The 16787-nt window shown below is 44.7% G+C and overlaps 1 protein-coding gene across 1 annotated transcript in view; it reads right to left on the reverse strand.

Moving 5' to 3' along the window:
• Positions 1 to 1474: 1474 nt before the first annotated feature.
• The window catches only part of MYCBP2 (MYC binding protein 2), a 218300-nt gene continuing 202987 nt past the window's right edge, over positions 1475 to 16787 (reverse strand). The window contains exons 77-83 of the mRNA XM_060233596.1: positions 15458 to 15561; positions 13526 to 13714; positions 11576 to 11683; positions 9292 to 9501; positions 5948 to 6055; positions 5663 to 5828; positions 1475 to 2326 (exon numbers count right to left, since the gene is read on the reverse strand). Coding sequence (XP_060089579.1) covers positions 2211 to 2326; positions 5663 to 5828; positions 5948 to 6055; positions 9292 to 9501; positions 11576 to 11683; positions 13526 to 13714; positions 15458 to 15561 — 1001 coding nt within the window. The 3' untranslated portion in view covers positions 1475 to 2210. The remainder of the gene's footprint in view (positions 2327 to 5662; positions 5829 to 5947; positions 6056 to 9291; positions 9502 to 11575; positions 11684 to 13525; positions 13715 to 15457; positions 15562 to 16787) is intronic.

Genomic DNA, 16787 nt, shown 5'->3' on the forward strand with positions numbered 1-16787 from the left:
CTGTTCGCTCACTGCCACCCTGAAAAACAGATGTACGATACATACAGAAATACAAGGCTTCAGAGTGAGTAGACTATGGGAGTGTACTTAGGGCATGAATGGCACTCCTTCCCCTAAAGACGCCGGATTACACAGCAATGACATAGCCCAGATTATTTCACTTCTGGCTTTGCTATTTGCTACTCAGCAGGAAAAAGATGAAGGGTGAGTTCCTCCCCACCCCCCCACCTTGATGGGAAGTGCAAGCAGTTACCTGCCTCCAGGGACTGTGGGAAGAGGAAGCCAAGCGTATCAGAGTGCCCTCCTCTCCTTGAGAGAGAATGCAGTCCTTCCCCCTCCACAGGGGTCAAGCACATCATGTAAATTTGTTGGAATGTGCAAGTTATTAGATAACTGGGGAAAGCACGGCACTTTTTAACTTGCATATTTCCCTTGAGACATTTATTCAAGCAAAGCAGACCAAATAAGGCTGCGATCACACACATTAAATAATCCACTTTCAATGCACTTTCCAACTGGATTTTACTATGTGAACAGGCAAAATCCAGGCAGAAAATGCATTGAAAGTGCATAATTTAGTGTGATTGCAGCCTTTGAGTCATGTTTATTTCCCCACCACTTCTAGTAACACTTTCAGGAAATTCTGCAGTCTTGTAAGAAGGACAAAGTCAAAAGAGTCCAGAAAACGTAATGATATTTATACCATCTCAAAGAAGGGGGCGGGGTGGAGGTATTCCACAGTTCTTTCTTGGAATTGCAATCCCAAGCTTGCTGCTTGCAGGTCAGTTCAGTTGTATGATGTTCGCTTCATAACAAGCAGAGGAGTAGGTAATTACAAGGAAGGGGAATTCCCACAATCCTTGTCTGCACTGCAACTTTCCATAGTGTTGAAAGATCAAAGGGACTTTGGCCCTAAACCCTGATTGCAGATCAGACGATAAGACCCAAGCAATCCAGCACTGCTGCAACAAAACACCCTGTGGTTTCTGGCACGAAATAATGAACCTGTTAGCCTCCAGGATGTTCCCGGCCTTAAGGTATTGTGAACAATGCCACACATTTCCCAGTTCTGTAAAGGAAAGGTCCCCTGTGCAAGCACCAGTCGTTTCTGACTCTGGGGTGACGTCGCTTTCACAATGTTTTCATGGAAGACTTTTTACGGGGTGGTTTGCCATTGCCTTCCCCAGTCAGCTGCACTTTCTCCCCAGCAAGCTGGGGACTTATTTTACCAACCTTGGAAGGATGGAAGGCTGAGTCAACCTTGAGCCGGCTACCTGAAAACCCAGCTTCCACCGGGGATCAAACTCAGGTCGTGAGCAGAACTGAGGACTGCAGTACTGCAGCTTTAACACACTGCACCATGGGGCTCTGTAGTTCTGTAAAGCCAGCCCATAAAAAACCCCATTTCTTTTCTGCCCTGGCTTTAACATACAAAGAGACGGTTAGTCGCTCCCCAATAACAGCCCCACATCGCTTGTTAGACTTTCACTGTATAAAAATGTACAGCGGCTTTATTGACATGTACATTCCATCATGTTTACAGCTGCAAGAGATATGAGGCACACTCAGTATTGCACTTCATTAAAATTTCAGGCTCAAACATAAACCCAGAGAAGTGTAAATGCAACGGCTGCTTTGCAATTTAGTAAGTCTTATACAGGACAAACATTGATATCTTTATATACAGTGTGATACTGGTTACATTTATGCCTTTCTAACACTTGTCTTTTTTTTTAATAACAGTCTAAGAAATAAACCGGAGTATTCCTCTTCTCCATCCCTACCCGTGATGCAGTACAATTGTACAGGAGTACAAAAAAAAAAAGTCAGTATACAATAATTAACTTTTTTTCCCTTCGTCTGATATCCAGCATCAATTTGGAGTCCACGGGGAAAACAGAGAGCCTCCGAATGCTTCTTTGACAGCAATGTAGTTATTTGTCAGTGTCCAATGCTTTTTTTTTTTGGTAGCTGATGAGCGTAACGGCCACATGCAAACACCTCACAAGGCTTGATGTCTCGGGTCAAAAATGTCAACTGCCTCACAGCAAAGGACAATGCAGGTGGCGCTTGGCATCCTTTCTCGTGCTGCAGACTGTTCCTTTCCCCTGGTTTGTGGAATGGTCCCATCTCCTCGTTTCAAGCTGAGGTTTATATTCAGCTCTGAGGACGCTTTACTGGACAACAGCCGTCGTTTCCTTTGGGCCAAATTAAAACGTATGCGCGTTTCTGCAGACTCCGCAACCTAGTGCAAACTCCTCACCGGTGGGGGGGTGGACGACGTGAAGGGGACATTCGGTTCCTTCAAGCTGCTTGCCTTTGGGGCCTGTGGGGGGAGGGGGAAGAGTTTTAATTGCAAATGACGCTTGTATAAAACAAAAAAATCCCCTGCGCAAACATCCAGAATTGGGTAGTGTTCAAGAGGAAGTTACAAAATGTGTGTGTGTGTAAAACACACTGTCAAGTCACCACCAACTCATGGTGACCAAGGAGGGTTTTCAAGGTGAGAGACTAACAGAGTTGGTTTGCCACTGCCTTCCTTGGTGGTCGCCAGTGTTCCCTCTAAGATGAGTTAGTGTGAGCTAGCTCACGGATTTTTAGCCTCCAGCTCACACATTTTTGTCTTAGCTCACAAAGGATGACCCCAGAGCACACTAATTGATGCAGGAGCTCACAACTTTAACACCAGTCACTCACAAAGTAGAAGTTTTGCTCACAAGACTCTGCAGCTTAGTGGGAACATTGGTGGTCGCCCATCCAAGTACAAACCCGGCTGCTTAGCTTCCAAGATCAGGCTAGTCTGAGCCATCCAAGTCTGCGTATGGAACTTAGGGCCTTACTTTTTTTTTTTTTTTAATTGCAGGAGCGTCTCAACTAAATTTTCATAGCCAAGACCCACTTCTCAAAGTCCTAAGCATAGCTGCCTTCTTGCGCTACAGAAAGCCTACACTCACAATGAGGGTTTGAGGCAGAAACTTAGGTCACATGTTCAGTGTGGTTGGGGTGAGTGCTTCTGTGCACCAGTCAGGCTTCCCTTGACTCTTCTGCCATTTCCCCAAACCTGCTTTGCTGCTGTGTTTTAGGCAGGGCTTTTTGTTTTTTAGCAGGAGCACAGTTCTGGCTGGCTTGGCACCAGGGGATGTGGCCTAATATGCAAATATGTCCCTTCTGGGCTTCTTCTCCCAAAAAAGCCCTGTGTGAAACAATGGTGACATCAAGGGGTGTGGCCTAATACGAAAATGAGTTCCTGCTGGGCTTTTTCTACCAAAAAAGCCCTGTGTGAAACAATGGTGACATCAAGGGGTGTGGCCTAATATGAAAATGAGTTCCTGCTGGGCTTCTTCTCCCAAAAAAGCCCTGTGTGAAACAACGGTGACATCAAGGGGTGTGGCCTAATACGAAAATGAGTTCCTGCTGGGCTTTTCCTACCAAAAAAGTCCTGGTTTTAGGAAGGAGCACAGCAAATCCAGGCTGGCTGCCACGGAGGTGGGAACTTCCGGATTTTCCTGGCCCCGCCCACATGGCAGCCATTTTGCCTGCCCTGGTCCTCCAGGTGCCACCAGGGGATTTTTGGCAATTGATATATCAACACAATGATACATTGGTATGCCTATTACAGGATTTTTTAAAAAAAAGATCCACTTTTGAAAGCCCCCACTGGGTGAGGGTGGCCACCACAGACACTGGAAAATGTGGGGAAAGCTGCCAGCTGGAAGGGCCTTTTGCTGCCGCGCTGGCAGTTGCCGTGACCAATCAGGGCTCCCGCAGGGAAACCCTGTCATGTGGAGGAGGCCTTCCTTTTCTGCCTGAGGAAAGCAGGCTTGGCTTCATATGCGCAGAGTCTGGCACAAGGAGGAGCAGCTGGTTCGGCAACTCGGGGAGGCTTCTGCTGACAGCCAGCGTCTCCCCAGAGCTCCTTGCTGCAAGGCAGCTTGATGAGGCACACCCTCTGAGTTGCGGATGGGCCACAAAACTAACTGTGGGCGCTGAATTTGTTGCTTGGTGAAGTGCTGCGACTCCTGTAGCCGAGCATGAGACTTCAAAGCACCTTTCTTAGGCCCGCAATGGGATGGTGTCAGCTTCTGTATGACAAAGAACGCTTCTTGTGACTTTAAAAACATCCCAAATGGGGAGGAGTTCAAGGCCTTCCATGCCTAGCCTACAGCTTGACTTCTAAGATAACAAGGGAAGTCCTTGCCATCCAGTGTAGTTAGAAGAGTTCTAGGTGCAAAAGAGCTTAAGCGTGCTGGGAGAAAGCAGCAAACAGACCTCTCCTTTTGGAAATACATATGAAGACGTCACTGTTATTTAACTGGACATGATTTACGTGGTTTACTGTTCAGGGAATGCGTCTCAGAAACCCTCCCTCCCCAGTCCTTTTGCATACAGTTTGAAAATTAACCCTTACCACAGGAAACCAATTTGTTATCTCATCCAAATCAAACACTGCGGCTCCCTTCTTTAAAACGAGACTCCACCCCAGGATGGAAAGGGAACAGAACAAACCAGAGACTGTGGCTCTGCCCCGCTGCGAGAAACATTAACTTCCAGGCCACCCACAATAGGGAAGGGCTTGATCGCTTGCAGATCTTTGGGGTTTGTTCCCACAGTCACAAGCCCACTTTGGCATTGCAAGGGGACCACGCCTCCACTCCGAGCAAGACGCAGAACTCACAGGCCACCATTAAAGCAGAGAACAGAAGAACGCAGCAGTCCTGACATTAGTAAAGGTAGTCCCCTGGGCAAGCACCAGTCGTTTTCAACTCTGGGGTGACGTTGCTTTCACAACGCTTTCACAGCAGACTTCTTACAGGGTGGTTTGCCATTGCCTTCCCCCGTCATCTACACTCCCCCCCCCAGCAGAAAAACTGGGTGCTCATTTGACCGACCTCGGAAGGATGGAAGGCCGAGTCAACCTGGAGCCAGCTACCTGAACCCAGCTTCCGCTGGGATAGAACTCAGGTCGTGAGCAGAGAGCTCGGACTGCAGTACTGCAGCTTTACTGCTCTGTGCCACAGGGCTAGTCCTGACATTAGCAGAGCTGAATATTAGCGCAAACACACATGTGTACTCCTACTCAGTTAAGAACTCAGTTAAAGCATCCTTGGAGACTCTTCCTAAATATCAAGTATGACCATCCTTAGCATGAACCGGTCATGCTTCTCCCTCTATTCTGCTATTCTTGCCTCTATTCTTGCCCCCTGAGCCACAGAGAGACAGTGAGCAGTCTTTCTGTTCCACAGAAAGATGTTAGGAATATCTTTTCTTGACACAATAGCACAGGAAACAGATTATTTTTTTCCCCTTGAGCTTCTAAAATTCTTCTGGAAGAGCAAGGTAATAGCAGAAGATGGCAAAACTATTTTGCACGTTGGCTATTTTCCAAAGAGTGTATGTATCTTTATGATAGATTATTTATTTATACCTGGCCTTATTCCCCAGTGGGGACCAGAAACAGCTTACCCAGCTCTCCTCTCCTCCATTTTGTCCTCATGATGACCCTTTGTGAGGTAGGTTAAGCTGAGGATGTGACTGGTCTAAGGTCGCCCAATGAGCTTCCCTGTCAGAATGAGGATTTCAACCTGGGTCTTCCAGATCCTAGTCCAGCAGTCTAACCACTACACCACGCAGGTTCTCTTAACTATACACTTAAAATGTATACCTGCAGGACAATGTGGAAGTTCTTCTTTAGTTATGCTCGTCATTCTTTGGAAGTCATCGTGGCAAGCGTTGCAAAAATGTGTCGTCCCAAAGCAGAAAAACACAGCCACAGAGCAGCAATAGCGGCATTTGTACTCTAGAAAATCTGTACCATGTTTAGGGCACATCTGTGGAGAGGGGAAAAAAGGAAAACCCGTGTGTTTATCTCAGCAGAGTGAGGAATGTTGCTTTCTATACCTTTGAGATGTTTTTCAGAGCTTGGACCCCTGTAAAAACGCTTGCCTACCTGAGCCCTGGAAACATCCGAGCAGGCACCACAAATGAGTTCCCTGGGATCATAGTCGTCTCCCTGGCCCGCCTCAGCATCGCAACGTGCTTCTCCACCGAAATAAGCCTAAGGAGGAAATGCAAAAAGTGACATGGGTATGAAATGTGAAGCCCCCTGAAGTTATCTTGTGGCATCTCCAAAGGAATTTCCATCTGGTAAGGGAAGCTGGTGAGGCACGCTATTATCTTGTGTCTGTCCCTGCCCTGCTGCAAAGGTCTAGATGAGGGATGGGCAGGGACCAGTCCACAGACCAAATGTTGTCATGGGCAGGGAGCCAGTTGTGGTCTGTTTGCCTGAGCCATGCAGTTGCTGGTTTTTAAAAAAAAATAAATTTTACTTATCAAATTGTTTAAAAAACCCCACTATTTACAGATAACAACAAGGATAGTAAAAAATCAACAAAAACAGCACACATATAAAAACTATAATCTATCCTAGCATTTGCTGAGTCCACTTCCAGGTCTCCATGGACTTAACAAACTAAGGAAAGTCTGTGGAAGTTTGTGAAATTTATGAACCATGAATCTCCATGAACCTCAATTTTTCCGGGCCGTATCCAATCTCTAGTCTCACCTTCTTCAGGCTTACTAGAATGTATCAACTGTTATTCCGGCACTAGGTGAATGCTCTGATTTCCCCTGACGAAGCCTGAATGACGAAACAGACTTTGTACAGTAATAAATCATCTGGCATTCCCCCCCTTTTTTTGTTCTATTGGCACGTCACTGGATGCAATCCATTTTTTCCCTTCATCCTCAGATTTTACTCTGAGCAGAAACCTGCTCAGGTAATTTATATCTTGGCAGTGAATGGGTGCAGTTTTTAATTTATTACTGTTTAGAAAATTGATATGGCACCCGTACAGAGATCTGCTCAAGGCCGTTCATGAAGTAAAATACAATAAAACCATAACAATTGCATAAAATCATCATTTAAAGCCTTTAAAAACAAGTCAGGGTATAAAAACAGCATAAAATGAAAGCCCCCCCCCCAAAAAAAGGATATTAATGACACAGTCTTCAGGCTACAAGGAAATAATGAAAAAAGCTTAAGCAATGACACGCCTTAATTAAAAACCTAAGTAAAAATACATGTTTTGGCCTGACACGGAGAAGAGACTAAGGCAGGCACCGGACAAGAGACAAAGGGGTTGGCATTCCAAAGGTGAGGTGCTACGACTCAAAAAGCCCTGCCTTAAATTTGTAGGCCAGGCTTGAAAATGTCATCTTAATAGGTAGATGGGGCAATATAGGAGGATGGGCATCCTTCCACTGTCAAGGCAAGAACCAGCGGTTTGATTTGTGCCTGGAACCAGATGGACAGTCAAGTGTTGATCTTTCAGCCTGACTGTTTCATTCTGGACCAACTGAGATTTCTAGAGGCAGTTCCATGCACAACAGTAATCTTGCCTGAATGAAATGAAGGCACAGACAGTCATGGACAGAGTGCTCCTTTTGAAGAGCGGCTGTTAGCTGGCATATCAGGTGAAGCTGACAAAAGATGTTGCAGGATGCCTGAACCTCCCCAATGTAGGCCAGGATCCTGCAGCACCCCTGTTCCTGCAGAGGGAGTGCAATCCCCTCTAGAACAGGCTGGCTGACTCCTCAGTCCTCAAGGCTTCTGAACCAACAATGTGTTGTCCGCATTGAGCTTCAGTGTACTGATCATATTCTCAAGGCAACCTGTTCAAGAGACAGCAGTGGTGGTGGGGGGGAATGGGGAAGGGCAAAGAAAGGAGGTAAAAGCAGTGGTTCGGAAGAATGCAGAGAAGGCGGCCAAAAGGAGGAATCTGGCAGGGGGGGGGTGGGAACGAGAGAGAGAGAGAGAGTGTGTGTGTATGGCCAGGAACTGCAGAAGGAAAAAGTACTGAAATTTACATATTTATATTCAATAACAGACTAATATTTGACTGCACTCAAATTTTAAATGTCTGTAGCAAGGTCCAGATGGCTAAGACTGAAAACAAAAGTCTCTCTCTATAATAGATTGCTAAAGATGCTTACTTCAAAACAAAGATGAAATGGAAAAGTTGTTGTAAGAAAACATTTATAAATCAAATGGACTCTTTCAATTTGGCTAGTGTAGAAAATTCATGTGCATCTTCTAACAGGTTCAACACCTGTGATTTTTATCACACCGGGGCGCATTTTCTCTCTTACGCAAAACGACATGGGCTGCATTCAGATTAACAAAGTCTGTTCCCTGTAAGAACAAACCTTGGAAATCTGCAGCCTTGCCTGGCCTTCTCCCCTTGTGTTCAGCTCAGATATGGTTGACATCAATTCCCGAGAAAGCAGATCTGGTCTTGACATCCAAACTGAATGAAGCAAGCAGTTAGAATCATAGAGTTGGAAGGGGCTATACAGACCATTTAGTCTAACCCCCTGCTCCATGCAGGATCAGTCTAAAGCATCTCCAACAAATAATCACCCAGCCACGTTTTGAAGACTGCCAATGAAGGGGAGTTCACTGCCTTCCTAGGCAGCTGGTTCCACCTCTGAACTACTCTGAATGTAAATTCCGCCCCCCGCCCCAGTATCCAGTCAAAGTTCATCCTCTTGACTATAGACCAGGAATCTGCAGAAAATCCTGCTTTGTATGCAAGAGCATACACCCCCTCTCCAGTTTGTCACTTGGATATCAAGGTGTATTACAGTTTCTCAGGAACTAGGAAATCTTTAGCATCCCAGTTGTCAAAGATGGGAGATGGGCATGAAGGCTATCAAGGTTTGTTCTTGTAACATGTCAGAGATTTAAAAGAAAAATAGACAAACCTTTAAAACACAGGGAAGAACAAATGTACAGGAATGTACTAAAGGGACTTAAAAATCAAAACACAATGCAAGTTAGTAATTTTGATAATGTGACAAATACAAATATTATGAAAGGTAGCTAGCAAGTTCTTCAGAAAGCTTGCCAAACTGACTGTAACATTTCGTTATGTGCTGTGTCTTCCTACTTTCTTTAAGAGGCCCAAAATTTATATGCACAAGTGAAAATGTGTAATTAAGATTCTGAACACTAAGCAGTGTATGAATGAATTATACAACTTTCTGGTCAACAGGAATTTCCACAGAGTGAAGGTATTTTGAACAAGACATGAACTTAGGAACGCACACTACATTCTGAGTTTTCACTTCTAGTACCTTTGTTCTTTCCTCATTCTTGTAACAAACAATCCACGGTTTGTTCTTTATGTCTGAACGAAGCCAGAGTTCGATTCATATAGTACCAGCTTCTCAACAGCTTGCTCTCTGCCCCCCCCCCCCCCCCCAAAATCAGTCTTGGCACTAGAGCCATACCTTTTTGCACTTGTAACAAACGTAATAAGCGTATCTGTTCATGGCGTATCCAGCAGGGTCATTATAAAACCGAACGCCCGGTGTTGTGATGGCCTCGCTCTTGTGCAGCCCCTCGTATTCCAATCTCATCAAAGCTTTCCTCTTTACATCTTCATAAAGCTCTTTGATGGGATCGAGCAAGTCCTTTAATACTGTATGATTAATTTTGTTCTGTAACAAAATAAAGAGAAAGCAGTAAAAAACTTGGCAGTATCGAACCCCTGAGTGTGTACTCTGTTAACAAATGAAAACCAAGACAAAAGCAAGATTGTTTACGAGAGAGAGAGAGAGACCCAACACTAGATAAGGTCTCTTGTAATTCTAATTTGGGGTATACGAAGATTGTGAAAGAGTACTATTTTACTCCTTGATTAGAACAATATTTAGAAACACCTCAGTATATTCGTTAACACGAAGCTTCGTATGGCTACAGGCCCTTGATATTTCTCGCTTCCATAAAACTCTCTCTGTATTTGAAACTAAATTGTTGGCTGTGAGTAGCAGAGATTAGCAGCAAAAAGTACTGGGTTTAAAAGTACTGGGTTCAATACGTTAATTTCACAAGATGTCCGCGCACGGTCATGTTGTGTAAAATAGAGCTGTGTTGGTCTGAAGCAGGAGAACAAAGTTTGAGTCCAGCGGCACCTTTTAGACCAACCAAGTTTTATTCAAATTATAAGCTTTCAGGTGCGTGCAGCAACAATAACAACTGGTAAGCCAGTTTGGTGTAGTGGTGAAGTGTGTGGACTCTGATCTGGGAGAACCGGGTTGGATTCCTCACTCCTCCACTTGCACCTGCTGGAATGGCCTGGGGTCAGCCATAGCTCTTGTAGTTGTCCTTGAAAGGGCAGCTGTTGTGAGAGCTCTCTCAGCCCCACCTACCTCACAGGGTGTCTGTTGTGAGGGGGAAGATAAAGGAGATTGCAAGCCGCTCTGAGACTCTGAGATTTGGAGTGGAGGGCGGGATATAAATCCAGTATCATCATCATCTTCTAATATAACCGGAGACAAAGTCCCCTTTTTCTGCCTGGGGCTTGCTCTCATGCCTGTACTACTGTCTTTTCAAGGTCAGGCCAAAACCTTTCCCCCCCTGGCTTTTAGCTCCAGGTTAATCTTTTGCTTTGTACAATCTGCTTGGAAGCTGAGGATTTCTTAAGCCACCAAATGCTCTATTACTCAGTCATTTCATGCGCTTTTATGCTCCTGAGCTTTTAAAAAGGCCATTAATTTTAATTAACTTCATCTCATTTTACTTTGTGAGCAACCTAGAGCAGCTCTCTGAAGAGATGGCATGTAGGTATTTTAAATACATAAATAAATTTCTCGATGTTTTTCCAGCAACCTGTATGCTTGTTAGACAGATGATACATTTACCAAGCTTTCATTTCACTCAAACAAACAACCACTTTGAAAATGTTCTATAAATTTTAACTGACTATGTGGACATAAAACAAATTAAATAAAACTACTTAAATCATTCACAGGTTTGGTGCAAGATGCTGTTACTCAGCAGCAGTGGCAAACTATGACCTCAAATGTAGTTTCGTTGATAAGAAAGTTTAAGAAGAAGAAGAAGATATTGGATTTATATCCCGCCCTCCACTCCGAAGAGTCTCAGAGCAGCTCACAATCTCCTTTACCTTCCTCCCCCACAACAGACACCCTGTGAGGTAGATGAAGATCTTGGATTTATATCCCGCCCTCCACTCCGAAGAGTCTCAGAGCGGCTCACAATCTCCTTTCCCTTCCTCCCCCACAACAGACACCCTGTGAAGTGGGTGGGGCTGGAGAGGGCTCTCACAGCAGCTGCCCTTTCAAGGACAACCTCTGCCAGAGCTCTGGCTGACCCAAGGCCATCCCAGCAGGTGCAAGTGGAGGAGTGGGGAATCAAACCCGGTTCTCCCAGATAAGAGTCTGCACACTTAACCACTACACCAAACTGGCTCTCCAATTTTATTCATCCATTTAAACGCACCCTCAAATGATTTTTTGAAATTGAGAACAACGACATCAATGAGAATTCTAGTATTGATCCTAAGGGATGTGAGCTGCACCCTTTTGTTTCTCATAACCAATGTTACAATTCACAAAAGCTATCACTTTCAGTTCTGCCCAAAGTAATGTTTACATAGCTTCTCCTAGTATTATATCATCTGGGAAAAAAAACCCTCCAGCAAGTCTATCCCCTTTTTCACTTGAATTGCTTCTGAATACATCAAAATATCCCTCAGCTCTGTGGACTCACCTTGCAAATTGGACACAACATGAACCCAAATGTTATCCGTGGTCCGAGCCATTTGTTTTCGAGAACTCGGCAACAGCACTGCAAGTGGAATATATGACTGCAGTCCAACTGTGAAAAGGAGATTTACAATTCTAGTCAAGGAGTTTTGCTGTGGACAAACTGACAACATTAACCTTCGCCTTAACCAGCTTAGGAGAAAACTGCAAATTCGTTTGTTACTGTGATTTCACACACGCACGCCGGTATTTTAAAAACTGATTTTCACCAGTGACCATACAATGTACAATAACCTCAATTACATCTTAAGAAACATGCACCTTGAACCAATAAAGCGGTGCTCTTTAGGTAAGATTTGATTTAGGTTGATTAAACCCTAGGATGTGAGAACTAGTTGATATTAAACAAACACATTATTCAGGCAATGATAAATCCATGCTGAAGTTATGCAGTGCCCCTGACTGAAATTTCTCAGAATGAAAACTGTAATTAACTACATTTAAGATAACTGTCTAATAAAATCATGGTTTAGTCAGTCAAATTAAGCTCTGATTCCAGAAGGTGTACATAAAGAGAGAGCTGTGGAACTCATCCGTCACCCTGCAAGCGATGAGTTCTAGGATTCTGAGGTCTAATATTTATTCAGGGTTAACACAAACCACAGGTGGCAAGTCCACTTAAAATGTGGATTTCATTTTTCTAACGTGAAACTTCAACCGTGGTTTTGATATTCAGACATAACCCTTAACCACTTTAGAGCAAATAACCTGGTCATAGATTATTTATTTATGTATTAAAACTTGTACCCTGCCTTTCTGCCCTTAACAAATCATAAAAACAATCAAATACATACCTAAACTCTAAAATACGTATCTAAAAACACAGAGAAACAGTAACTGAAACATAAGGTAAGAAGAAGAGATTACTGAGGGATCACCCTATGAATCATGTTAAGCCACACAATGCATCTACACCAAATGCCATTAATTTAAGTGGCCTCAAGCCCGGCGTGTAGGTCAGGTAGACAGTCACCTAGGGCACCACCTAGCCTACTGGGGCACCAGGTCCCCCCTCCCCCAAGTGTGCGCTCACTCCCAGTGCATGTGCTGCCCGCTTTCGCCTTCCTGAAGGTGAAAGCAGCGGGGGCAGGGCGCACCTGCACTCTAGCTCTCCCGGTCTGGCAAGGGAGAGACCAGAACCCCTGCCAGGCCTTATAAGATCTTAACAGTGAATATAGAAGGCACACAGCTTTTTCCAAGACTCATGTTCACTCAAAGCCACATGACTCAGAGGGCTGCAACAAGGAGGAACCCCATCCACATTTGCTGCCCTCGAACCTGTATGCTATTGGTCAATACAGATCTTATGACCCCAGGAATCAACTTCCCGAGTATCTGAGGGAACTGATGGGGACAGAGAATGTGATGAACGTCTACTAGTGTCTTCTGCCAAAGGGCAGCTAGCTCTAATCCACAGTAACACACTCAAACAGGCTTCAACTTTTTAATCTCTACTACTCAATCCCGAATGTACACAATTTATTATTAAGTGCCTGGTATTTTTAATTCTTGGAAGCGGTGATGTTGCCAATTCATGATCTCTGTACACAATCCAGTATTTTGTTTTTCATGGCCCCTGGCACTTAAGAGACGAGGCAAGACACGTTCAATTTGGCACCAGAACCCCTAGTTTGGGGCCCAGAAAAAAGAACAGATGGTAGCATTCCTTCAGCATTAACTGAGCGATCTGACTCCCAGCACACTGGCTGAACATGACACTGGGGTAATTTCTCCATTAAGTCACAGGAAGGTAATACTAAGTTAAACATCACAAACACCCCATTCCTAAGTATGCCTGCTGGAAATGTATTGTTTGTACTATGTTGCTTCTCCCACAGAACTGTAAACGCCTTACAATTTAAGATTTCATGTGTTAAAAACACGCAATTCGAACCTGGATAGCTGGTGCGGCTGAAAGCGCTTCCGTGAAACAAATCATGCACATGTCGTCTGCATCTTGCTTCAGAGTGGTGGCGCTCTTGTCACAGCCGTGCAGGCAGGGCAAGCAATGCTCCTCGTTCTTGACACCTCCGCAGGGATGGCCACAAGGGTGAGTCTTGCTGCAAGCTATCTTTGCGTATTCCTGCGAAGGCAGACATTATTCACTAACAGCACAAAAATAAATTGTGTCTGCAGATTATTATTATCAGCACTGCGCGCAGCATAGCCAGGAGATCCTAAGATTATCTGGCAGCCAGAAGTTCTACCTCTTTTAGCGTTATGTACCACTCGGTGGGTGAACCAGACTTGTTTTTAAGGCGAGAGACATTTCAGAGGTGGTTTGCCATTACCCGACCCTGCATCATGACCCTGGTGTTCCTTGGAGGTCACCCATCTGAGTACTAGCCAAGATCAACTCTGTTTAGCGTCCAAGCTCTGATGAGATTGGGCTAGCCTGGGCTATCCAGGTCAGGCAGATACTGTCTACAGCAGGGGTGTCAAACTCATGGGGGCCAGATCTGATGTAAATGACACCTTGTTGGGCTGGGCCATGTTGGGTTGGGTAAGGCCAAGTAGGGCCAGGTCATGTCGGGCCAGGCCATGTGTGTACCTATTTAAGATTAGATAGCAGAGATATAAATTTAAGATTAGGTAGCAGAGATATAAAGGACACAGACAAACACAATTAAATGTTTTTTTTTTTTAAACTTAAAGCATGCTTAAAACATTAGCACACATTGGTTTTAAAAGTGCTTTCTTTGTATTGCTCCCATGGATCCAGGAAAATGGGCAAAGGAAGCTCTCACTTTCCTTCCTTCCTTAGGAGACTGGTGGGGGAGGAGAGCCAATAGAAGGAAGAGAGGCTTGGCTCAGCAGCTCTGCTGTGTGAAAAACAAGCCTGGAAAAACAAAGCTCTGCCTCCCCCCGCTTCCTCAGCCAATGGAGAAAACAGAGGTTTTGCTCTGTAGCTCCTGTGCAATTGAGCAAGCCTGCAAAGCAGACAGTTACACAGAAGGAAGCAAGAGAGAGCGAGAAGGAAGCAGCTGACAGCCTATTGCTCGGGGGCCTGATAGGAGACCTCCAGGGGCCTAATTCAGCCCCTAGGCTGCACGTTTGACTCCCCTGGTGTACAGATACTAATGCTAGACAGACAGCAGTGATAGGGCCCCATTGTCTTTGTTTCTATGAAAACAGTTATTCTTTTTTCTCACCACCTGCAGAGGTAGTTCGACTAGCATAAGGACAAGGGACTGGGAAAGGGGATAGAGAGACCTACGTTTGGCCGATGTGTGACTAAAAAACAGGAGAGTGAAGGAGGCAAAAGTGTGTTATCATTCCACTCAGCTGTCTCTTTTTTTTTCTTGCACTGCTGACTGAGAAATCTGGATCTGGCAAGTAGAGAAAAGTATATTGGTGCTGTGGGGGGAGAAATTGTTGGGCAGTGCTGCGATGTTATCCCAAAAGTCACAAACAAGGGGAAAAAATAGAAACCGGTTAAAGAAAAACAGCCCTTTGATAATGCTTGTCCAAGTCTCTCCTTAAAATCCTCCTGAACAGGAAATTCCACAACTTCCTTCAGAAATTGACAGTACCGGCCAAGATGGCAGTTAGAAATAATCTTTATTTCCTACTGCTGAATACAAATCTGTCTCTTTTTAATGTGCCCTCTAAGCGTGTGGATGTATGTGAGAACATGTATATCGCTCACACAGCTTTCGCTGATGAATTAATGGATGACTGGAGATTAATTCTAACTTCACAAACGTATCAGAGCTTTTTAGGATCCTGCGAAGGCTCAGCCCTCACACCAACCGTGCAGAGACCGAAGACAGAAGATTCATGCAGCTGGAGTCACAGTGACTCGATGGTTTAAAACACCACAAACCTGGCAATCGGCATCGGAACAGACACTGCCCACTGCTGATAATTCTGTTCCATTTCTGCAGCCACAGAAACGACATGCTTCGGAACTGCTTGTGGTAGGTTTGCCTAAATCAACAGGAGGGAAAAACAACAACAGAACTTCTAAATGGTATTTCATTGTTGTGTTATGTGCTGTAGACGAAATCAACATTTACCTGTGCAGAAACGGATCAAACAAGCAACTGGGGTAAATACAGCTACTAAAAAAAGTACTGTCAGTGGAAAAAAACATGCCAGCTGAAGCAGTGAAGATGCTTTAGATCTAGTCAGACTACTGACTCATTCTGCCCCAGTACTGTCTCCTCCAGCAGGAGCTCTCTGATGTCTCAAGCAGAGATCTTTCCCTTCTTTGCTACCTGAGCTGTCAGGGAGTGAATCTAGGATCTTTAGTGTGCGAAGTATGTGGTCTACCACTGGCCACGTAGTTCATATGGCGCTGGATCAGAACACTAGCCAATGAGACTCAGTATTTCTGGCTTTGATTGGTAATGCTTCTAAAACACAGTTCCCCAACATGGCACCTGCTGACACTTTTCCTGGTGCCTGCAGAGTGTTTTTAAAATATATATATATTTTTTTGGGGGGGGGGGCGTGGTGGTTTCTAACTCTCAGGGCCTCTTGAATAGCCACTGGAGATCTGACTGACTGTGCAGATTTAAAAAAGCATTGCTTTTGTGGCAGCTGCCATTATAATGTTGCTTTTATTCTTTCTCACACTACTTTGTCCCAATGTACTTTTAAAAGAGAATCTCTTTCTTCCACTTCTAAGCAACGTTCCTTCTAAGCTGAAGAGTTTTCTGAGCAAAAATTCTTGTGAGCAAAAATTATGAGCTTCTAGCATTAAAGTTGTGAGCTATTGCATAAATTATTATGCTCTGAGGGGGTCATCTTTCCAGAGCTAAGAGAAAAAGTGTGAGCCGGAGGCTAAACATTTGTGAGCTTTTTGTTGTTATTCAGTCACACAGTCGAGTCCAACTCTTTGCCACCCCATGGACAAAGTCACTCCTTAGGGTTTGTAGAATCTTTCGGGCTCAAGTGCCGTGTTCTACTGGAGAAAGTTTTTCTTCCAGACGTTTCGTTCTCGGCTGCGGAGAACATCCTCAGTGGCGTTGCAGCCGGAGCAGGCGCTCTGACCTTCTTGGCTGCTGTGCATTGAGTGAGGCCAGGGCTGCTGGAGAACTGCTATTTCTAGGCTGGAGGGGGTGTGGTGAAAGGGCAATAGGTTTGTGGATGTGCCCATTGTTTGGTGGGGCTTCCTGGAAGGGTAGTGATAAGGAAACTGGCTGTTGAAT

Source organism: Heteronotia binoei, chromosome 3 (genome assembly GCF_032191835.1).
Source record: "Heteronotia binoei isolate CCM8104 ecotype False Entrance Well chromosome 3, APGP_CSIRO_Hbin_v1, whole genome shotgun sequence".
In the NCBI taxonomy this organism is placed as follows: Eukaryota; Metazoa; Chordata; class Lepidosauria; order Squamata; family Gekkonidae; genus Heteronotia; species Heteronotia binoei.